At 42.2% G+C, this 25,400-nt stretch overlaps 1 protein-coding gene across 2 annotated transcripts in view; it reads left to right on the top strand.

Moving 5' to 3' along the window:
• LOC131692925 (uncharacterized) overlaps positions 1-22,685 on the top strand; it is a 111,510-nt gene extending 88,825 nt beyond the window's left edge. For both annotated transcript variants that reach the window (XM_058980335.1, XM_058980336.1), the window contains exons 4-6: positions 7,252-7,836; positions 7,895-8,202; positions 21,238-22,685. In XM_058980335.1, the coding sequence (XP_058836318.1) occupies positions 7,330-7,836; positions 7,895-8,202; positions 21,238-22,216 (1,794 nt within the window). In that variant the 5' untranslated portion in view covers positions 7,252-7,329 and the 3' untranslated portion in view covers positions 22,217-22,685. The remainder of the gene's footprint in view (positions 1-7,251; positions 7,837-7,894; positions 8,203-21,237) is intronic.
• The last annotated feature ends 2,715 nt before the right edge of the window (positions 22,686-25,400 follow it).

The raw sequence follows: 25,400 nt of genomic DNA, 5'->3' as shown, positions 1-25,400 counted from the left end.
CATTCAATGAGAAAAAAGCGCGGAGTTGCTTAGACTAAACAAAAAGAGCTATGCATCATGACAGCACTACTTACTGGACACAACCCAAGTAAATATCATCTTAAGTGCATTGATAAAATGCATACTAAGAGTCCTCGGTAAAGGAACATTGGAATCTTGTGATATATGGACTGAAAATCGCAAACAGGCAATAAACTTCATACGAAATGGTGTGCCTAACTGGGAAGAGTTTGTATCTCTGTAACGACAATCACTCATCAATAGTGATATGTCATAGTACTTAGACAGTACACTTAGATTAAGGAAGGGCATACCACAATAGATCTAAATACTGGTGGTAGTGGTTCGTCTGCTGCAGAAAAATGTTTCATGTTCCAGTCGTCAGTAATTGACACCAACTTAGTTAGACGCAATATACAAACACTTCATACAACATATATGGTCGCCTATAGTAACTGGCTAGTCACGAGTGATGTCTCAGATAGCCAAGCAGAGAAACTTTGTTTTGCTAATGAGATAGCGGAAACAAACTCTTGTCTTTTGGCAGTAGAGCCTGTAAGTATGTAACTTTTTTACTCCTCTATTGAGGCAAAACTGAATGAACCATTTTGCGCTTGAGGTCACGAACGGTTTTCGGCTAAGCGGCCATTTTTTCAAGCCAACATCTGCCTTTGTAAAAACAAACAACTACAAAAAAGAGTAGGAGTCTCAACGTCTATACCCATTGACTACTGTTAAAGCCTGTACATCGCCATATCTTTGTCACCTTGCTTTCTCATGAAATCCCTCAGTTATGAAATTCTTAAATTATTTTTTTAATCGCCATTTTTAAAACTTGAACAATGTTAACATATTTTAACTAGAAAAGCATTCTAGCGTACACATCAACATATTCAAAACAGTTTAATACAGGTACGATATCGGTTCAAAACCCATTTTCTTTGACATTTGGCTTAGTTTGAAGCAATAATGGCGTGTCAGATTCGAATTGATCACATATATCAAAATTATTATCAGCAATCGAAAAAGGCTGTGTAAATTCTAAATAAGCAATTAAATACGTAATTTACATAGGCAACCATAAGAATAAAATTAACAAAAATTTTGTTGGAGCAGATTTGCGCAAGGTCACACTTAGATTTTATAAAAGTATTCATAAATGCTACAAATTGGAATAAGAGCGATCTTTTTCTGCCATTCCCTGCTACTTAAAAGCTTAGTTGAAATATATCATTTTTGTGCCATCAATTTAATAAACGTCCACATCCCTTCTTCAAAACACTGTTCAGAGCTTAAGTTTCACCCGATATACTTTAAAAAAATGAGATAATAAATTGAGCAAAATAATATCGAGTGCCATTTAAACCAAATATTTTCTGGGGTAAACTAATTGTGGAATTGGCATTTCAACTTCGTCTCATCAGAATCCGACACTAACTTAGTGCCTGGACTAAGAAAAGAAAATCACGCTTGCCTAGCGATTCGTTCAGAAACACGATTTGTGTCTTCGTTTTCAATGTTAGTGTTAATCCGGTTTTAGCTCATTTCAAGCACTAAGTAAGTGCTGGATTCTGAGGAGATGAAGTCGAAACGCAGATTCTACAACTCATTCAGTTATAGGTTTCTTGCTCTTACAGCGTAAAAATGGCCTAACCCAATTTTCTCCTTAATGGTTCCTTTCCAAATTTTTCTCCTTAGGAAGAAATACAGCATAATGTATTTCTTTGAGGTTTTGCCATCCCCGTGTACTGGGCCGGGCACAATACCTAACTTTGAAAAGTTGGTTTATGGTTTGTGTTCCACTCGTCAGTAACTGACGCTAACTAAACCCAAAAAGGCCCACTATTTGTGTGATCACCCAAATAGTTGATCAGTAACAGTGGCGTAGTAGCAGGGGTGTTCCCCCTCGAAATGTTTTATGTATTGAAAAATTTAAGTTTGTGGACTTATTCAGTATTATCTCACGTTTAGAAAGGGCCCTAGCCGCTCGAAATATCACCTTGCGCTCTACTCTGACTGCCTCTGATCTTGCACTTTGAACGCGTTTTCCGACTTTTAAACAGGCACCACGGAGGGTGCTGAACATGTCGTTCCACCAATACGCCGGATGTCAGAAGTTCCTCGGTCCCAATCGCCTCGGCATTGATACGTCAATTGCCCTCGCTAGGGTTTCTGACAGTCCATCGATGTTCGGAATCGGAGCAGTACTGCCTGCACGAAGTGCTTCGGCCCATGTCGAAGTCCTCCGCATTACTGAACAGTTCCATTGATCAATGGTGTAGTGAACCGCTTGGTAGTGGTGTGTGTGCTAGTAGCAGCTCAAGTTATCCGTCAACGACGAGCTGCAGAATGTTACGTCGATGATGGAATATCTTTACGGAATGTGCTAGCGGAACCTTCGTTACATAGTTTTAGGGCTTCCGTTAAACTTTAACCTCTTGCGTTGGTCAGCCTGCTACCCTATTCCACGGCCCAAGCGTTGAAGCCTTCTCCTATAAAAACCGGCCGGAGGTGCGTTCAGCACTCGATTATACTGCTCCGATGTCCACTTTTGGGGCAGCATAACAGTTTCAAACGATTACTCCGTTGATCCTTCCATTTAGCTCCCTACTCTCCACTTGCTTTCCGTCATTCTCTCCATCTTTTGAATTCTCTGCGTACTTGACCCATTAAGCCACTTTACTCGGATATTCACCAGCGGTAAACGCAAACCATTTAGCTCCTGATCCCAGGAACCATTTAGCTCTGGTTTCCGTGAGCCATGTAGCTCCCGTAGTATTTTCGTAATCTGCTCTAATAGTCCCCGGCTATGAACTCACCTGACTACGACTGAGAGTTCCCAGGCGGCGGAATTTCTCCTGATACCGTCACCCTTTTTCGTTGAGCGGCGACAGGATGTCTCTCGACAACGATATCCGTTTGGGACCATCCATTAATGACGAAGCATTTTTTGAATGACTTTTAACACCCCTCCCCCTCCCCTATCGTAGCATTTCGTCACGAACCTCTAAATACTCCCTGGTAATTACGTAGCTTGGCGGTAACCCTTTTTTCCCTTGTCCCCGTGAAAAACTCCCAACTTTATAACGATCTACTCGGATAGACCCCGGTGGTGAGTCTTTCTCCGACTGTGAATTCCCTAGCTTAATGTGGGCAAAGATGAAGGGTCCAACGACGCTAGTTCTTTTTGAACCACGACCGCCTAAATAAAAAAAACCAAACGCACTGAAGACCACGTAGGTTGCGAAAGCAGAAGCTTATGAGACGCGGAAGGGCGACCGGTATTCTCGTTCTGTGGAAAGAGTTAATGACACACCAAGAAAGGAGAAGGAAGCGAGACAATCGACAATTGGACAATGGAAGGCGAAGTGTAGAAAACGTACAAAAGAGGAGTAAAAATAGAGAGAAAAGGATGATACGAAGAAAAAGAAGAGGACCTCTGACTAGGCCAGAAGCGGTGTAAGGGAGACGCTCTTGTCGTCGAATTAAACGACGGAGTGTAGTGCCCTCAAAAAGATGAGATAGGATCCCAAGCTGAAGGAGCTGAAGGAAGAACGTAGTAAGAACCAGGCGCGCTTAGAAAGGTGAGATGCTGTCCGAGCTAAAGAAGGATCTATTGGCGAGGAACTCGACCTATCGGGAACTCGTGGCAGAAGCAGTGGGAGGAGAAGCAAACTTGAGAGCTTTAGTTCAGAAAGTGGTGGTCGAGTGCAGGAATCTGGAAGAAATCACAAAGGGAAGCCGAAGTGAGGAGCGCGGTAACAGAGCAATGAAATTTGGAGAAAGAGCAGATGTCAATCAGGTTGAGGAAGGCGTCTGGTAGAACACAGACTGCTGCGATACGCTTATCGCAACCAACCAGCTTATGTCGCCCGGTAAGGCCAAAGTCGTATGGTCAGCGGTTTGCTCGTTACGATTGATCCCTAGATCTACTAAATAAACGGAAAAGTGTTTCAGGTATCTGCGTTTTGGCCATCTGGGAAGAAACTGTAAAGGCCCGGACAGATCTACCAATATTTGATAAAATTGTTTGTTTTTTCCTGCTTTAACTAGAATTTTTTTGTTATAACTAAATGTGCAAAGTAATAAACGTGTATTATACAGGGAGATTCATCATGAGGTTATTTTTTAAACTAGTAAAAAATTCCTAAAAATGAATGAAATCGCGAAATCTTTCTTACCCTTTATTATCACTCGAATGAATATTCTTTGCCATTTATTGATTGAAAACAATTTCTTTTAAATGTTGGCCTTAACAGCGCTTGAGGTGGTCTATTCGAGTGGTTCAATTTTGATGAAGTGTTTGAGAGCATTCAAACTTAAAAGACTTCAATGTCAGGGTGGCGGACTGCTATTTACTAGAACCAGCTCAATTGACTAAAGGGTGTTACGATCAAAAATTGGTGGAATTTAACTTGACGCATTATTTCCACCGTTGGATTAAAAAAACAGTAAATCTTTCATTTTAAAGATGAATGTGTGTACAATCATGCCTACTGTTTGATTTAGACATTTGCTCTTCAGTTGAGTTGCGAAAATGGCATCGAAGCAAGAAGAGTATAGGAGGAAAATTTTGCTCGTGCGTCTCGAAAATCCGAACTACTCACACGCCAAATTATTGAATGTGGCCATATCAACTGTCACAAACGCAATAAGAGCGTTCGGAAAACGCTTCTCGACAGCCAGGAAGACTGGATCGGGGGGAAATCAAAAGCCAGGAGCCGCATAAACGCGACGAAAAGAGTGGTCAGCTATTTCAAGCGTAACTCATCGTCCTAGATATCGCAAGGGAGTGTCGTATAAAACCGCGCATCGTACTGAAAAACGAGATGGACTGTCGACTTGCATAAGAAGGGCGTGACTCTAAATCGTGACGATATGCTGAAAAAGTTTGATTACATGGTACAGTATGACGAAACTTACGTCAAGGCAGGTTTTAAACAGCTTCCTGGACAGGAAAATCATATGTCCACTTGAAGGGGAAAGGAAGGATTGAAGGATTTTCAAACACATTAAGCTTTTGAAGTTCACAAAGAAATATCTCGTGTGACAGTCGATCTGTTACTGTAGTTTGAAGTGCGTCTCTTACATTGCAAGCGGGACTATCAACCAGAAGAAGTACGCACAGGAGTGCTTGAAAAAACAACATCTGCTGTACTTTCGTAGGCAATACAATCGTTCCGTTATGCTTTGACCGGCTTTGGCAACTTGCCATTATAGAATGGTATCCCGAGAACAACGTTCAGGTGATGCCCAAGGGCATGAACACTTCCAACATGCCAGAGGTCAGCCCAACAGAAACATATTAGGCAATCGTCAAACGCCAATAAGACACGAAAGACAGTTACCAACGAGATGCACTTCAAGGCAAACTGGTGTTCTGCAGCGAGAAAAATAACAAAGGAGGCTGCGCAAAACTTAATGGAAGGAGTCAAACGAAAGGCCTGGTAATTCACTTTCGCTAAAAGTTTGAGGTAATATTTTTCCTTTATTCTTTATATGATTTTTTAAAATAAACATTTTGACACACATTTTTGTTTGACCAAATTTTGAACGCATCGATCGTTTTAATTTGACACACATGCCACGTCCGCTACCTCACTTTACCCATTATTCCGTTTTATAAAAAAACATCCGTATTAATCAAATTAAAATATAACAACATTTTTTCATACATTGTCGGACATAAGTTATGCAAGTTTGATAATTAAACATGCGAGAATGTTGAACCCGAACTGGTCAGTTTCCCGAGCTGGTACGGTTATTTGTTATTATAGATAAAAGTAACACGGAACAAAGCTATCCACCGAGCTAACTACTGTATATCCTTTTACTTCCATTAGCCGATTATTTCCCGCTTTTCAATAAGGCAAAAAACCCTTTTTCGAAGAAAACAGAAAAAAAACACAGCTGCAGCTAATCATCAACTGTAAATTGCACCTACCTGAAACAGAAAAAAAATGATAGGAAGTCAGTTTCCTCACGAGCAGCACATAATGCGAACCCCCGAAAAAAGCCGCTAATCAACCGTTGCAGTTCGCTGCGATCCGGTCGAGTAGAAAAGGCGGATGTTACGAAAAGTAATGGAAAAAAATAAGCAGAAACGACTAAAAATTGGTACAACATCGTGATTCTTATCTCTTAATGGACCAGCGGGAAAAAATGCTGGTTCGCAGGTCAGGACCCGTCGAATTGCTTTGAACCAATTATCTCGTATGCAAATTAAATGCAATGAGTCTTAAAGAGATAATTGCAGCTATGTTTTATTATCGGTTTCGTTTCATGTTCAGAGTATCAAATACATAATAATCAGTAATTGGATGGTAATTGTAATTTACTGCGCAGAACTTCCACTTTTCTCCTTTACCACGAAATCGAAATTGAGCATTCACATCGTTTTTGAACCGTTTTACTCCCACGCAAAATAAATGAAATCTGGAAACGTTTCTGGCGGGGACTAATTAAACTGCAACCGCAGATTTTTTGTTGGTTCGCACGATGTGTTTTATTTTCGTTGTTTGGTTTTGGGCCCGATTGTCCGTTAAATCACACCCAATATGCGTTCGAATGCCGATACTTTCCCATCATCATCATCATCATCATCATCATGATCAGCAGAATCGCCATCAATTTGCTCACCTACATCATGTTATGCAGGAATCTAGGTCCGCTGTATGTAGGTGATGTAATTGAAGTAACGCCTCACACCGGGCGGGAGGGTATGATGGTAGTAGGCCCTGCCATGCAGGGGGTTGGCATCAAACTCGCAGTAGCCGCACAACACCGCGCCCACCAGTCGGTCAATCGTGTAATGCGCCGTGTCCCTAATTGCGGATATTTTAGTGCCAGTGTAATTATGCTTTTCATCGGGTAAGCATCTTCTCGTGACTGCGCATAATCTCAAGCATAGAGAAAGAGAGATGCCCGGTAGCCCTGGTGGTAAAAGGCGTTATAACACTACACTTCGATGAATGCTATAATGGGCTGAGGTGGCAAACTTTTTCCAGATGTGTTTTTTACCCAATTCGGCATGAAGAGGTTACTGGTTCATCATAGTAGGCCTGCATCTTCTAAACGGCACCTGTTGCATGATCGACCGACAGTCGGTCGTAATTACCGTCGCTTCATTCCTCTTCGACGACTTCCGATATCCCGCGTCATTCTTTCCTTCACATAATCAACATCCCGACCTGAAACCGATACTCCAATTACTAAAATTGCTTTTCCCCGTTTTATCAATTTCCGTTTCAGTGCGGACCACGACGGCGTTGGCTCAATCATGCTGATCCTCATGACCAGTGGAGAGAACGGACGATTATTATTATAGCGATGAACAGTACCGCCGTCGTCAGCCGGTTAAACAGTGCCCTGGCCAGTCATGCGTCGACCGCGGCGACTGTGCCGACAAAGGGTACCGAGGGGCCACCAACTGGCGCGATGTTTTCCAATTCCAAAGAGTGCTGGGTGCTGCCTAGCAACCATCCGCTTATGATTCATCGGATCAGCGGCGAGGTGGACGTTAGTGACGAAGACGACGAACAGACCTCACAAAGTGGGGACGAGTCCTGCGGGACGGCTAGTGATTATTCGGCAGAGGAGATTCCGGTATGGATCAAGGGAGAGCAAAGGTTTATCTCGGGTGTGACGGACGAGACTACGTGTGGAGATCTCGTTGAGGCGCTGATACAGCAGGATAATTTGGCCTCCGAATCAGCGACTGGGCCCGAGCCAAAGGAATACTGCATCACCGAACGGTGGCGGCAGGTGGAACAGATTCTGGACAATAAGACCAAAATATGGCAAATTTGGTCAGCTTGGGGTAAAGCACAGCCGGAGGTGAGTGACTGATTGAGCAAAAAAACGATTGCATTTTCATATTCAAATTTGTTTCTAGGTTAAATTTATTCTCCGTCGGGTAGATGGATCTCACGGATTGGCCGTGGCTTCGACATCTGCCGCTGGCATTGGCTGCTTAGGTGGTGGTGTCGAGCGTGACAAAGACAGCGGCCGTGGAAGCCCCACGGGGAGTATCAATAGTGCAATAGTGCGGAGGAAGCGACACCGGGCGCAAAAATCTTCCTTCGCGTGGATGACTCATGGGGCCACGATTCATCCCAAATCGTCGAAAAATTCGATCGAGCGCCTCATGAAGCTGATTCTCGAACAGGGGGACATCATCCAGCAGCAGCTGTCCAAGCTGAGGTGAGACGAGCCGTGTTAATTGCAGATGGTAATGGCAGTGATAATGAATGCAGGAGGAAATAAAATTGGTTCTCCCGGTGGAGGGGGACGGGTGGGTGGTGAGGTGCCAATGCGAAGGTTTTCGCTGTGAGATTTATCTGCTAACGGAGTGAATAATAGTCGATTGTACTTTGAATCTGAATGCCAGTTTAATTGGGTTCAAGCTGTGATACCTTGGCGCGGTGGGAAATCTACATAAAAATTTTGTTTCGGCTAGGGTTTAGTCAGAGGGAAGAAACCACTGGCGGTGTAATTAAATTGAGTCTTGATTTTAATCTGTCAATGTTCGATTGACTAGCAATGCAAAGAAAACTGAAAAAAGCGAATTATCGAATCGATCATTGATAGAAATCAAGAGTCATAGAAATAATATAAATCATAGATATTTTTATAGTCTTTCGATAACAATATTTCTTATATTAAATTTTTAATAGACTTTTTAGTCTTCAGTCGATTCGAATGACGCTTCGATGTATTTGTTTACGTCTTCTTCAGCGAAGATAGATCTCATTAACATTTCTCATTCGTTCCACTTGGGAACTAGTCGCTCTAAAATTTGGGGCCTTTAGGAACATTCTACTTTGACCATCTTGTAATGAGCCTTGGGGTTCAGTGTACCGTCCATGTGACATATCCAGGACGAGTCACCTTCTTGACTCTATTTCGCTGATCAGACATTGGTTTATCAGTTCAATTAGCTTTGCCATATAGCTGGCTAACGATAGAGTTCGGAAGGCAATAGGTCCGGATTCGATATAGCTCTGGCTGAAAAAAAACACGAATTTTCCTATGCTGTTGTTTATTTCCAATCCCATTGAATGGATCATTGTTCTTTGAAAACTAGGCGACACTCTTCGAATGGTGATGGCATCTCCTCCCCCCGCAGAAGATGACTGATCTATCCTGATGCTTGCTTGTTGTTCAATTGTTAAAAATATCACAGTTTTCCGGATTAACTGTGTTTTAGTGCGGAACCCATTCCCTGTATAAACATGAAAATGAGTGTCTTATTTCTATTGATTGCATTAAAATGGCACGATACCAAAACTGCCTTCTTGGCGTCCAGTGCACTAACCTATTACAGACATTCAATTTGCGTATAATTTAACTAACTTCATTCTGGCCAATATCTATTGTTAAACGGAGCAATAAAGTGCTCGTGTTTGAAGAGATTTTGTGCTCAATTTTCTCTGACTCTTTTTTATTATATTCGTTTATTCTATTCGGTTTAATGCGTTAGCTTAACGGAGCTGTGGGTATTTAAAAAAAATATTTCCATGATATTAGTTATGAAATTTGCGTTTCGACTTCGTCTCATCAGTATACGACACTAACTTACTCAACGGACTAAGCTAGCGCCTGATTGACGCTAGCCTTAAAAAACGGAGACACAATTTGTGTTTTTAAGCAAATTTCTAGTCAAGCGTGATGTCCCGCAAGAAAAGAAGTTCATTTTAAGCTGAAAAATGGACCCAAAAAGCAACTATTTTGAAAAGGCTGGATGACGCTTACCAGAAAAGGTGTTTTTTATGTGAAAAGATCTAGAAAATTGATTTCTAGTATTTACAATGATCGCACGCTACGCAATCATGCCAGTTTTGTCCCAGTTTCCTTTTTCGTTTGAGTTCATTTTCAGAACTGAATATATAACTCGGAAGAAAGTTGACTACAACAGACTAAAATTAGTGTTTCTTATATAAAAAAGTCCAGAGAATAGATTGGATATAATTGGAATAATCTCACGAAATTTATGCACCCATTTTACCCCAATTCTTCGCACGACTATAGTTTGAAGTTAATCCTGGTTTTATGTTTCGGTAAAAGGCTATATGCGGCTGATCAGAAGTGGTAATTTTTATGGATAAAAGTCCAGGTTTTTGTTTTTAATATAGTTCGACTAACCGTCAGATATGTGTGTCCTCTTTTTGCCCCTATTTCTCCAATAACTCAAGTATAAAGTTAAACCTGGCTCTACATTTCAGAAAGAGGCTGACGGCGGTTGATCAAAAGTGGTTTTTCTTATGCTAAACATGCTGGGCAATCGATTGAAGATAGTTAGAATGACCGCACGAAATGTGTTTACTCGTTTTACTCCAACTCTTCTTATATCTCAAGTGGAAAGTTAAACCTGGCTGTGCTTCTCGGTAAGAAGCTGAATGTGGTTGATGAACAGTAGTAATTCTTATGATGAAAAATTCTGGGAATCGATTGAAAATAGTTAGAATTGCCGCACTAAACGTTTGTACTTTTTTTACCCCAATTCTTCACATAATACAAGTATGAAGACATACCTTAATCAACATTTTAGAAATGGGCTGAAAGCGGCTGATCAAAAATATTTTTTTATGTTAAATAGTTCATGGAATCGATTGAGGATAGTTAGAATGACCGCACCAAACACGTATACCCGTTTTACCCCTTAATTCCTCCCATAACTCACTTGCGAAGTTAAACCTGGCTGTACTTCTCTGACTGAGGTTGAATCCGGTTGATGAGAAGTAGTAATTGTTTAGTACAACAAAATCGCGTTCAGTCTGTTCCTGAAATGTAGTCCGGTTTAACTGAAAACACGAGCTATGCGAAGAAGTGGGGTAAAACGGGTCCACACGTTTCATACGGTCATTCTAACTATTGTATTTCTCGGGATTCCAAAGAAATATTATGTTTGATATGCCGAACTCAGTCTATTTTCCTTAAATGTAGAGTAAGAATTAACTTCAAACTTGATCTCGAATAACGGGGGTAAAACGGGTACAATGTTTCGTGCGGTCGTTTTATTTATCTTCAACCGATTCACAGTACTTTTTATATAAATTAATTCATTTGATCAGTCGCATTCATCCTCTTTCTGAAATGAAGGACCAGATCTAACTTTACACTTGAGTTATAAGACGAACCAAGGTAAAACGGATACACGTTTCGTGCGGTCCTTCTAACTATCTTTAATTGATTTCCCGGATTTTTTTTTTCACAAAAATAACTACTTTAGATGAGCCGTATTCGACCTCTTCCCCAAATTTAAAACTAGGTTTTCAATCTTGAATTATAAGAAGAAAACGGGGACACACATTTTATGCGGACATTCTGACTATCTTCAATCGATTCCCGGAACCTTTTTACATAAGCAATACAACTAATGATCAACTGCATTCAGCCTCTTTCCTAAACATGTTGCCATATTTGATTTCCCTCTTCAGTTTAAGCGAAATTGGTGTAAAATGGGTTCGCACGTTCCCTGCGGTCAATCTATCTATCTTGACGCGTTTCTTTGGACTTTTTTGCATAAGGAACACTACTTTTGATCAGCGGAATTTCGGATCTCTAAGATAAGAAAAATATGTTCAAGAAAGGATTTACTCGAATTCAACTTGGTTCGTCTGCTAGAGCCCATCAAACTACCCACTATCAATTTTCATATGAAGCTGATAAAATCGGCGGGGGGTAGATAAAATCGAGAGCTGATAAAATCGGGTGCTGATAAAATCGGGTCTTCACTGTAATACAAATAGACACTAACATAATGGGGAATTAGGGCAAAACGAGCATGAGAGCGTACTTTACGGTCATTTTAGATACTTGCAATGCAATCGATTCCTCAGACATTTTTACATAAGGAATATGCATTTTGGATAACAACACAGCCTTCTATCAAGTTATTGAGTCCTTACTCAACTCGCGTTTTGGGTTTATTTTTTCCCACTGTGCGTCGGTCCACCTAGATTTTCACCACAAAAACACAATTTGAAATACGGTGAATTACTTGCTATATTTATAAAATGAATTCCATTTCTTTCAAATCTGACATGAATCTTTTAATTGTTCCGTTGCAAGTAAGTGGTCCGTTAAAACTTAAAGCCGAGCATTTATTTTCTCGTCGTCCATATATATGAGGATCTTAATTATCCCGGCGTAACACAAAACACATGCTACAAGTTATTATGCAAATTGACTGGTTACGCCTGGGCTCATTTGTTGAATGTTACCAGCACTGAATCCCTGCGTGGTAGAACTCGATAAAGGCGACTTCCGTCAGCATAACCTACATTTGTAACTTCAGCAATTGTTTCAAATCATGAATACTTTATGCGTATTATACGAAAAGGTCGGAAGTTAAAAATGTCCGTATTTGGTTGGAGCACCACTTCTTGCTTCTGCGACTCACTCATCTCGACAGATCACCACAGTAAGAATGAATGTAACGGTTTCTTTTGTCCTTCCGACGAGTCTTACAATATGAAAGGAACTGTTTTTGTCACACTCGGTATACTGAGTAGGTATCGTGACTGGTGTCTTTGGTGGTTAGAAATAGCAATCTTCCTCGACATTCTCTCAATAACTTGTTCAAACCAAACAAGATATGAATTTGCTTAGAGTCACCGAAAAACATATTTTTGTGAGTATATGATCATGTGCAAAATAGCTTGCAACATTTTGGAAATTCGTTAGTAGCAGAAAACGATTCGGTAATACTACCACTGACGTTTTCCTTGGAAGCGCAATTGCGCAATCTTCAGCTGATGCCGTAAATTTGTTTGCTGATTTCTTTCGCGGAGTGTTTTGAAGCGATTATACCGTCCCTTCGGAATAGTATTTGGAAACATTGCCATCGTACAACATAAATCTCCCTCGTCTCGTTGTAAGTCAAGCTGATGTCTTGAAGACTCTGACTGCTGTTGATTCCTCGAAAGGGCCTGGCCCCGATCATCTCTCGCCCAAATTTATAAAAAGCTGCGTCTACGTACTATCTCTTCCAGTGTGCATTATTTTCAATCGCTCTCTCGCTGAAGGTATTTTTCCTATCGTCTGGAAATAAGTTGCAATCGTTCCCATTCATTAGGCCAGAAATATTTACAATGTCGAAAATAACAGAGGTATCTCATTATTAAACTGTCTCTCTAAAGTTCTCGAAAAGCTGATCTAAAGCGTCACGTATGCAGCTGCATCCCATATTATCTCGGAGCATCATCACGGGCTTGTCACGAAACGACCAACAACTTCTAACCTGATAGCGTACACTTTTAAGTTGTTTCCCACCGTCGACAAGCGTCATCAGGTGGACGAAATTTGTATCGATTTTTCAAAAGCTTTTCGACAGTACCGCACAACATCGCAATCCTAAATTAAAGCGTTTAGGATTTCCCACCTGGCTGACTAACTGGTTTCAGACTTATCTTTTCAATCGCTCGGCATTCGTGAGTGTAAAAAACACACGCTCAAGCTCATTCAGAACACCCACAGGTGTTCCGCAAGGCAGTCATCTGGACCCGCTATTTTTTTACTTTTTTTTTGGCTAACGATATCTGTAGTCGTATCAAATCTGGGAAAATGCTATACGCGGACGATCTCAAAATCTTCCGAACTATCGCTTCGGCACTAGCAGTGTTGCGAAACGAGCGAGAAGCACATCAAGCCCGTTCGTTCGCGGGCGTGTACGAATAGCATGCCTAGCGTTCTTCATCGTTCGCACTCGAGTGGTGAAAAAAACCCGAGTGGGAATGCTCGCGAGAAACCCATGCTTTCTTGGAAGCTTTCATCTAGTAGGTAGCGCATTTCCAGGAAGCTTTGCTCGCGAATGCTTGTCTATTGTGTTAGATCGCAAGCGAGAAATATATTGAAGAGTACAGGCGACCATGAATGCTCAAAGGGCATGGACTACTAAGAGTGTTCTCGTTACTTCGCGGGAACGAGAATAGCATCACTGGGCAGTAGACGCCGTAATGCTTCTGTATTACTCAAGCATGGTGCACGTGTAACGGAGTGCTATGTAATTAGCTTCGGCCGCTTGCTTCCTCCAGAACGTAAAGAATATAGTCTGCAAAGAAGAACAATTGAAAGCGTTGACTCGATCCGTTACTTGGGAGTGCTTTTCGATAGGAGGTTGAGCTTTTCCGACCATATCAACGCGACAACTGCTAGGGCTTTTATAATGTTGGGTTTTTTAAAGCGGAACACCGCGGACTTACATTATTTCTACGCACTGAAAGCACTTTACTGTGTCCTGATCAGAAGTGATCTGGAGTACGCTGTGCAAGTGTGAGCACCATACCATGCTATTCAAAGTGACCGACTAGAACGAATACAAAGATGTTTTGTGTGATTCGCTCTCGGGAAACTTCCATGGAATTATATGAGATATTTTTCGCAAACGTGAGCTAGTAATAGGCGCCGCGACAATCAGAATAAATTGTCCCCATTTGCACGTTCTCTAAGTTGTTTGGAGATTATTGTGTTATTGTTAACAACCCTTCAATCTGTTCGTGACAGTGACCCTAGCAGTACTCATACGAAATGCATACGCATTGATGGATTCAATGACTTTATTGAAATCAAAGTTGAAGTGAAACTTATTATTAATTCGTACGTGCCAAGTTATCATATGATTTATTGAAATACACATTAATTAAATAAAAGAGAATTTGTAGGATTTTCCCGCGAAAATGATTACCAGCTTAATTTCTATTATATAAGAGCAACTGAATAACAAATCGTGGTATCACTAATTGAATTGAATAAATCAAAGTTAAACAGTATCACATTAGATTCTAGACTGAACTCTGGACTCAGCACTCTTAGCGCTGGATTCTGGACACCAAGTTCTGACCTCGATATTCTATGCTATGGATTCTGGACTCTGAACTATGATCTCTGGGGTCTTGATTCTGGACTCTGGAATCCGAACTCTAGACTCTAGACTCTGAAGTCTATAGCTCAAAACTCTGAACTCTGGATTCTGGACTCTTGGCTCTCCCCTCGGGACTCTGGATTCTGAGTTCTGTACTATGCACTCTGGACTCTGAACTACGGGCTCTGGTATCTGGGGTCTTGATCCTTCACTTTGGAATCTTAACTCTAGACTCTGATCTTTAGGCTCTGCGCTTGAGTCTCTGGATTCTGGACTGTGGGCTCTCCCCTCGGGACTCTGGATTCTGGGATCTGAATCTCAGTAGTTTGGGTTAAGGACTGTGGTCTCAGGATTCTCGTCTCTGGACTCTGAGCTCTAGATTCTGGACTTTGAACTCTGAATGCTGCACACATAACGCTGTATTCTGGACTCTCGTTTCGAGATTCTGTGTTATGGACTCTGGAGTCTGGCCTCTGGGCTCTGTGCTCTGGAGTCTGAACTCCTGCCTCAGTATTTTGGGTTAGGTACTTCGGGTTCTGGATTCTGGTCGCAGAGCTCTGGACTCTGGCCACAGTAATTTGGGTTGAGGACTCTGGATTCAGGATTCTCGACTCGGTTCTCTGCAACTCTGAACTCTGGACTCTGCATTTTTAACACTGGATTCTGAGCTCTTGCCTCGAGATTCTGTGCTATGGACTCTGGACCGTAGACTGCGGTCTCTTGGTTATGGGCTCTGGGTCTTGATTCTGGACTTTGGAATTTGAACTGAGGACTCTGGACTCTAAACTCTGGACTATGCACTCTGCACACTGGACTCTCCGGATCTGGATTTTGGGCTCTGGGCTCTGGATTATGTGTTGAGGACTCTGGTCTCAGTATTTTGCGATAAGACTCTGGTTTCTGGAGTCTTGGCTCTATACTGTAGGTTGTAGACTCTGGGCTCTGGCATCTGAACTCTGAACTCTAGGCTCTGAACTCCGCGCTCTGCACTGTGAACTCTGCACTCAGAATTCTGGATTCGGAACTCTGGGTTCTGATCGTTGCTCTATGAACTCTGGTCTCTGCATTCTCGACACTGAACTCTGGATTCTGGTCTCTCTCCTCGGGACTCTGGGCTATGGAATCTGGGCCCTGGGTTCTCTCCTCGGGATTCTGGGTTCTGGTCTCTGGGCTATGGACCCTGCATAAAAATACACTGAAAAAAAAAATTAGTTTGAACAAGGCAAAGTTTTTTTCAAATGATTTTTTCTTTGAAAGTGCCCTATTTAAATTTTTGACTGTAGGTAGGGAACAGAATTACCTATCTTGGAACGACATTTCATCCAAATCAAAGAAAGGGTTTTTTTGTAAATTCCAAAAAGGTTCCACTGTGGAGAACATCATTCAACGAAAGCTTGCCAGCTCCCTTACCGCTACCATCAAAGACGACGCGAATTTTTGTCGTGCTACTCTCGGGATGAAGAATGGCATGGTGGGGGAGAAAAAACTGCGGGCCTACAATACGTGAACATTCCTCCATATGTCCTAACTGCTCGTAATCTTCCATGAACTGTATATAGTCTTCACGTAAACGCACATTTCCCGCAAATCGTCGCTCCATCATCAGGAATCGCCGCAATGCTGGTGTATAAGAGTCCTCTAATAGGGATATCATATCTTCTCGAAATGGCAGCCGAACGATGTAACGTCCTTCCTTATTTCTCGGACACTGTATCACGAAAATGGGATTCGACTTCTTGCTCTTCCGCTCCAATAATCAGGTCAACTCCACGGCTGATATTAAATCTTGGGTCCGCTAATGGTACGTTGGGGGGGGGGGGATTTTTATCTACATGTTGACTAGGTAAACAAACTGTCAACTTTGGCAGCACCAGGCAGTTCAACGGATGTTCGAATGTGACAAAATGAGAAACAATAATGGTATCCACTCTATGGTGTACAGTGACAGCGGCTTGGCCTATACCGCTAATAGGAAGGTTGATGCGAGAGCGCTTCAAGCCCAAACGTTGACACTGTGACTACGAAATAAAACTGGATTGAGATCCACTACCCAACAAGGCTCTGGTATGATGAGTTTTATCACTGATATCCTGAATACCAACAACAGCTGTTGATAGAAATATGACGTTATCCTGACGCTCATTGGATTCAGTAAGAGTTGTAACATTTCCATGTGGGTGATACGAGAAAGCTGGTTCTAATATTACACGATTGGCAGGTGACATATGCGATCGTTCCTTCACTACCAACGGCGAAGTGCTGTGCTCCTCGTTTGTACAGATGGCCGTTGCTGCTTGGGTGACAGCTGACGAATGCTTTTCCTCTCCGTGTGGTACCGTTGCTACGGGTGGTAGGCCATATGCTCACCGCGCAAACAATTTATATATAAGCGATGAGTTTTTGCAAATTCGAGGCGTTTGTTGGGTGTTTGCCTAAGGAAGGTTTCGCATTGGGTTACCATATGTGGCTGTTTACATCCTGGGCATCTAGGAACATTGTCGGAAGCCACATGAGATGAAAACGGTTTTCCCTTATTCATTTTAGAGTTAGAGCTTGTCGACGACGTATCATTAACGATCTTACATTTTTGCAGCGTACGCGATCTTTTGTGGAAAAACTCTAGCAAGGCACTATACTGAGGTGCTTCTTCGCCCTTACACCTGGTCTCCCATTCCAACAGAGATTTTTCGCCCAGAAGACTGCTCAGTCGTTCCACTAGAAAGGAGTTCCAGTGATTGTCCGGTTCTTCCAGTTTGTCCAAAATACCAACATGACTGTTGAATTCGTCTGCGACCTCAGCCAGACTAGCTTGCGCACGGAAAGGATTTTTAGAATCGCCGACATATGTTGCTTCACGAGAAAGTAGACATTTTCATAACGACCGATCGTGAGAGTCTTCCACGCGAGCACATCGTTGTCTTATGTTATCGCAAAGGAAGCCGGACAGTTTCGCCCTTAAGGGAGCTGCGCAGATAGTGCATCTCTTGTACTCCCGAAAGATTGGTATTAGTGTGGATCACGGATTTGAAAAGATCTCTAAATTCAATCCACTCTTCCGGATTCCCTCTAAATTCAGGAATGCGAAGTTCAGGAAGCTTTACCGATAGTGTGTGGTTAGCAAGAGGTTGTCCTACAGCTGTTACGATGGGATTTTGCTCTGTTGTGGGTTGTGGCAGAATGGTTAGCAGTGCCGTCTTCAGCTCATAGTACATTGTTTGGAACTACAACCGGGTATCCGAAACACTATCCACTTCATTCTCGAGTACTTCGATTTCTTCCTGAACACAGTCGAATTTATCCCAGAGGTCATCAGGGTGTACGATCCTAATTGTCACTTGATTTGTCTGGTCTGGGGTAAAATCCGTGTAGAACTTCTGAATGAGTTCCGCCGAACCAAAAATATTGCTTCTCCGCCGCAACAGAGTTTTGTAATGGAGAGAATGTTTGTACGGAGACGATTTCGATGAAGACTTCCTGGTGGAGACTTTCTTTGGAGCCATTACTCCAATGGTATATAATGCCAATTCGGTGCGGTTTGGAAACGTGGTGTCGGTCGACGACGAGAGTGAGTTGTCCAGTTTTAACTGGGTGCGAGAATAATTCGGCCACACCATCGTGGAATCCCTATTCAATGCCTTTATGTGGGAATTCTTCTCGGGTTTCGGCACCAACTTTGTTGTGAACTAGATCCTTGACGGGTTGTACTTGCAACAAATTCAACACTCGCGACGTTATCTTGCTATGTCGATTTTGTTCGCGGGAATTCGAGAGGTTTGTTCGCGGGATTTCGAGAGGTTCGAGGGCACTAATGGGGCTTCGAAATGTCGATGAGAAGAAAAAGACGTGGTGTCTCTTACGCATTTATATTAAAACTAACATTTGCTTGCCTTCGTGGCATTTGAGTGTATAGGTAGAAACCTGCGTTTGCCATTTCATGCTGCCAACCAAATCGCATATTCTTATTTTATTTACACTTTTATTTCTAACTAGGTATATCCAAATTCATTTCACAAATAAAACATTTTAATAATTTAAAATATTTATTTATTTATTTGGTCTTCCGTAATTGAAAAAAGTTACAAGAATTTGAAAGTGATGATTGCGTACACCCTTCAGTAATCGTCTGAATTAACTGTGTAGCGAGGGGTTGCAGAAGAAAAGATATTTTTTTCTGTTGTATAAAAACAATTTTCAAAAATGGGAGTACTCCCTCAAGGGTACTTGAGGTGCTAACCGATTTAGATACGTTTTAAAATTTCATGAAATTCTGCTGAATACACGAAAATGCCTTCGAAATCCAGTACACGCTTTTGAACGTCTCTTTGAAACACGCCGGTGTTTGAGTGGTAAGCGTGACTGCTTTTCGTCCCAGTGAGCCCGAGTTCCATCCCAGGTCGTTTCATTTTTCTGAGGAAGAGGCGGAGATAGCGTGGATGGGAAATCGATTGCCTTGTGCGCACCTAGGTTCGATGCCCAACCCCGCAAATATGGTTAGAGAATTTTCTAAACAGATTCTTCTAACCCGAATAAAGAGGCGAATGGCCCTAATGTTAAAACCTCTATAATCAGAAAAGAATTCTGATGTGAAAAATCTCTGCTGACGTCAGCCGTTGGTCGTGGTCCTTGCTCCTGATGGGCCGATTTTTTGGGTACAGATGGTAGAGTCACCTCTCTAGCGTCATTGATAGCTACTCAGTGCGAGTGGATACTGGAAAATATAAAATATAGCTTAATTTACTTTGTACAAAGTATATTTAAACGGATTGCAAAACAGGGAATTAAAAAGAAACATTCCCACAAAGCGATAATCCAACCAATGCCTTAATACCACATTGCATTGCAGAACTTGACCATCTGTTTCAACTGACTTCGCAGCCGATTTTTGTTATACTGGGCGAGGTGCTACGATCCATCCGACCACTGAAAATCCCTCCGGACGAGTGACTTATGAAACCAGTGCGCCTGACTCTCTGACCCATCAAACCAGGGCAACCAAGTGGCAATATATGTAAAATAAAATTAATCGCTGAAGTAGAAAATCTAGCCATCTTCTTATCCAATTCAGCTCACTCGCTTTGAGTACCACCCTGTTTCATTCTTATTTCCGACTCCGGTCCGTTGAAAAATTCATTTTCATAGCTTAGATTCCCCTCACGCTCAAACGAATGTTGAAATAAAATCGGTTTCTCGACTTGAAATTATATATATGGTCCTCATTTGGGCCCTTTGTGATTTTCTTCCGCGTCAAATAAAAAAATAAATAAAAAACCGCTGACACAACGATATTCGACTGTGATCGAAATATCAAAAACTCGCCCTTCCCGATAACCAGTCTAAAACAAACAAATGACTTTATTAGCGACGGCCCTTATTCGAAGACGTATTGCGTGTAAGTACCTACAAACGAAGTTGCGATCGACGGCGTGGTCACTGAGACGAGTTTGGTTTGCGCGAATCTGCTGAAGCACGAGATTGGCTATTTTACGGACTTCAAATTTTAGCCAGTTAAAACTACAAACCATTGTATTCAACAGCAGTCATTGCTAACGGAATAAAGCGCAAATTGACAACAAAGGTTCATCTATTTGTTCACCGTTTTGTTCTACGAGTCCTGACCGAATTAATGGCGAATACGTGAACTACACAGCCACAATCAATAGGTGTTGGTGTTGTTCAATAAACATTTCACTTCGCCAACAGAAGGCCGAATCTGGCATCACATGAAAACAAATAGTATTGTGTTGGCCCCTTGTAAAGTAATCCAGTTTTGATTATTTTTTGTCTATCTTGAGCATGGGGTCTGCAAGATCCCGGGGCCTCTGGCCTTGGCGTAGTATGTAAATTTGTAAAGACGATACTTCCTTGGATGGATGAATCTTCTCCGATGACGACTAAGAACGCGGTCTGAGTTCGACATTGAGCTAGTTTCATCCAAAATTTCAACAGAAAAATATAGTTATAGAAATTTAAAAGTGAAGCAATTTTATGCTATACACCCTTTATGTGCGCGAGATACCTACGTGACAGTTTTCAAATTACAAATTTGTTCGAAACTTCGGGTGGGCCCAGCGTGCGACCAGAGATCTGGGGGTTAGATACCTGAACTTCACTAAGATTACTCGTACCCCAGCTGATACCGCGGCAGGGCTACAGGGACAAAGTACTACAGTTTTACCAGCCTTTTATCTCTTTCCCTTAGAATAAACTTGATCTGATTTTTTTAAATATGTCTATTTAAATCAAAATGAGAAACATTTGAGGTAGAATAAAGGACGTTTCCTGAAATCGTCTAAATTAATTACATGCCTTTCAAAATAAGGACTCAACAACCTTTGAATACAACCTATTTTAAACTACTTTTCTTTTCTCTCCAGGGACCGCGAGATTCAAATCAGCAAAATCGAAGAGGACCGCCACCGAGTGCGGGAGCGCGAGCATGGCAAAAACTACCTCTTGGAGACGTACCTGAAGGGACTGACGGAAGCGTCCGAGTTGGACCCAACCGTGGCCGATAGTGGAATCACTTCCGAGGCAACGACAGCTGCATCCCCGGAGGTGGAATCGAGTCGGGATGCCGACTCACCGGATACCTCCTCGGGCGAGAAGAGCACCGATGTTAAAGATCAGATCAAGATGCTGGAGAAGATCGTACAGCTTAACAAGCAGATTGTGAAAGAGGAGGAAACGGCGGTGAAACTGTTCGATCGAATAAGACGCTACCAGATGGACATACCGAATCAAACGCCGGATCAAGTCGAGGAAAATTTGAATAAGGTTAATACAAGCATCGAGAAAAGTCAGAGTGAGTTGAAAATGATTGATGAAACTCTCAAGAATTCGGATATTGTCCTGAAAGAGAAAACCTCTCTGCTGAAGTGTCTTCAGGAAGAACTGGAAGCAGCTGAATTGCAATCAAACGTTATCATGGACTTTTCCATGCCAAATCCAGTGCTCAGCATCAGTAGAGTTAGTCCATTGATTGCAGAAGCCTCGGGTGGCCATGCATCAATCAAACAAACAACCGACGATAGTTACCCAATGTTTGCAAACAACAACGATCAACCAAGTAGGCCTGAAATCAATCAAAATGCCCACACGTTGCCCCGAAGCCAACGGTTTCCAGTGACAGCTCAAAGCACCATTCCAGTGATCTCCGTCCATCAGATTAACAAATTTATCCAATCGACCAGCAAACTGGGCAACAATTGCAACACAATGCTGGACGATAAAGCCTGTCCGAAGCAGTTATTCAATTCGGCACTTTGCTCTCAGCCACCCTCGGTTTCGGGCCCGGAAGGCTTGAGGCAGCCCCCGGATGGGGGTGACCTCTCCATCATGGGAACACTAGTTTAGTTAGGCGGTGCTAGTTTGCGAAACGAAATACAAATCAAAGAATTGTGCAGAGGATACAAAACTATTTTCATCATCACAGAATTTAGTGTAGGCGCTATGCTAGGAATAAGTGAAGCATCATTCTTATAACCAAACATATCACCTAAGAGTAGAGTTTAGGGAGCGAAAATGTGTTTTTCCTCGGTATCCTTAGAGTTAGCGATCGAGTGTAGGTTTTTGGTGTTATTCTACTGTTTTTTTTTGTTTTACAATATTATTTGTTTTTTGATAAGCTAGTCACAGTAAGATTTCATCGCATTTCAGGAGATCCGAGATACAGTTTGCTAAGTTGTGAAAAATAAAACTATTTCTTGGCATCGTTTCACAGATTTGGATTGGAACTGAAAAAATTGAACAGCGATATAACATTTTTGCATATTTATATTGGCATCTAGATAAGATCTGGCAATAAAACCGAAGCTACCGAAATACCAAAACGAAATCACGTTCTAGCTTTGTATGTTTATTTTACTACCAACAAATGGTTGACCTATAATCCGTCATCACAAAGAATAACACGTCACCAGCGGTTGAAACAAATGCTGCATTGTTAAATCAAAACTAGGCCGCCTGCTTCGACCAAGGGAAAAGCCTGCCTAATTTAGCCAGCGAAACCCAGCACGGGTCTGAAACGATTTTCCAGGGCGTCAAACAAGTTGTTCCCACACCCTGATTGAAACGGCCACTCCGACGTCGTAATTAATTTCATAATTTGTGTTGTTCTTTGAAATTTTATGCATGCTTCCAACACGTCAGTGTGCGGAAATTGTGCAAATCGCACCCGCATGTGGGCCGCCGGCTAATGGAACACCACCGACATGGCAAGGATTTTCCTGCTACCGCCAAAAATTAATACTCTTTAGCTACAGGGTGCACCCCGTGGGATTAAAAAAAACCTCGCAAAATGGTATTGTTTCAAAGTTCCACACATTCAACAGGGCGTTTGGAATTCATTATTTAAAACAAATTTTCGCACGAGCAAATTAATGTTAATCTCATACATAAAACCCGCTTCGATTGGTGGATTGTCGGTTCCGGGATCCCGCACCGATACGGGGTCGGTTTTCGAAACGTACCTGAACGAGTGAAATAATAATTGTATTCACATGAGCACCGTGTTTGAACTCCGAAACGGCGTAATTTATTCAGGACCCGTGTTCATACAAATATACATGGCACACCGGGTGACATACCCACCCATTCGTCCATCCGGTCCCGTCCCGTCCCGTCCCGGCAATTGTCGGAATCGGCACAGCTGCAATGGAGAACACAAAACGTTTAATAGATGGCGAAATGCGAACGAGATAAATGTTATTAATTTAGATTTGCATTTATAATCGCGAAAAGTCAAGACCGAAAGCCCGCACCAAGCAGGCTGTGGTTTGTTTGAGGGCCGGCTGGCTGCAGGTTTGGTTTGCATGGGCTGGGGGAGGGCACTTTTTCACACATGCAAATGCGAGTTCTGTCGGTCGCAGTGTGCCGGGCGCTCTGTCATCGTCAGTGTCGTCGACTTTCTCGTTTCCGGTTCCGGTGCTGCTCCGTCGCACTGGGCGTGCACTCGTGTTGGCGTACAGTGGTGGCAGGCAGGGATGAACCGGGGAGTGGCTTTATCGGGAAACGGAAACGAACATAAAATAAGGGAAGAAAAAGTACGAATTCTGTTGGTATACAAACTCGTGAGGATATAGATAAAATACATCCGATTCTTGTTGAAACTACAATTGCTGATAATGAATGAATTTGAATAATTTATTCGAATTAGAGTAGACGCTCCTCTATTCGTCTCAACAGTAGCGCTTTTGTGGAAAAGTTTTCTCAAAATCTGATTCACAGCTGCAACACTGACTGCCCGATCGAAATGATGAATAGAACCTTTTATGGTGGGTGGTCACCATCATTCACCAGCCAGACCATCGTTCAGTCCCTCTTTCGCTTGTGACCGTAGAAAGCGAAAGGGCTACGAGCACCAATCTATTGCAATCTCAGACAAAACTAGAACCGAAAAGACAAAAAAGTGAAACGAACACAAAAGCCAATCAGATCAAAAATTTTAATCCGATTAAACCCCAATCGTGGCAATATAAATTATATTGTAGTCAAAAAAAAGTTCACCCCATTTTCACCGCCTGCTATGATCGAGCGAATGAGAAAATTTTAAAGAGCGACCCCTTTCGGCACGAAATAACTGCAAATCCAAACAATCGAGTGCCAAATTCCAACAAAACTGGACAAACAAAAATCGGCTCGACTGTGCCAGCTTCCAGCTAGTCAGCCAGATCGCAGATAAAAAGACACATTTTCTAAAATAGCTTCCTTTCGAGTGGTCAAATATTGACAGTTGCTGCTCGGTTGAGCCAGAACGGGGGGCGGGGGGGACCACCACTTACCGTTCTCGTGATGTGGCATGCTGGCAATCGTACATACCGTCGTGTCCCGATTTCCCACAGAAAACGTTCGTTCGGAAATGCTAATCACGTACTTGTGCGGCATTTTCATCATCCCAGCTTTTTTTTGGCTCGCAGCTCGTATTTTCCCGAATAGACCACAAAATAACGAGAGAGTCAAGATTCGAATACATCATCATGGATCGCAAGCAAGCGAGAAAGCTTCGCCGAATCGTACCTACTATTTGCAGCAGGCGCTTGGAACTGCATACCCAATCACAGTAGGTCGTAATTTTGCGGCGGCACGAAAATAGAGAATATTGTAAAATGTGCTGTTTACAGTTTGCTATATTTTTTTTTCTTTCTTTCTCTCAGCATCAGACAGACTGAATAGAAAACTTTTGGCGTGAAGTTTTCAAGATTCATTAAGGATTCAGTGGCGGTGGTCGTTGGAAGTTACGTTCGGGGCTATGAAGCTGAAAGTAGGAGTGAATCGCGTTTGAAAATTAACTTGGGCGGTGATTGTTTACTGAGTCAGTCTGAGTTTTTGAAAGACCTTCAAACGTTTGGAATTAATTCTTAAGATATTTACTTTCAGCTGTAGTGCTGCACGCTGGAAGAAGTCGGACTGTGGCAGTACAGGTAAGCATTTCAAAGCATCGGCCAACTACTTTGAAGGGAAAAAAAACTAAAGGATAAATAAATTGAAAAATACGCGGCTCAGTGTAATAGAAACATATCTGAAACTATTATATTTTGCA

This window comes from Topomyia yanbarensis, chromosome 3 (genome assembly GCF_030247195.1).
Source record: "Topomyia yanbarensis strain Yona2022 chromosome 3, ASM3024719v1, whole genome shotgun sequence".
NCBI classification, from domain to species: domain Eukaryota; kingdom Metazoa; phylum Arthropoda; class Insecta; order Diptera; family Culicidae; genus Topomyia; species Topomyia yanbarensis.
This window is presented reverse-complemented; position numbering and strand designations above follow the sequence as displayed.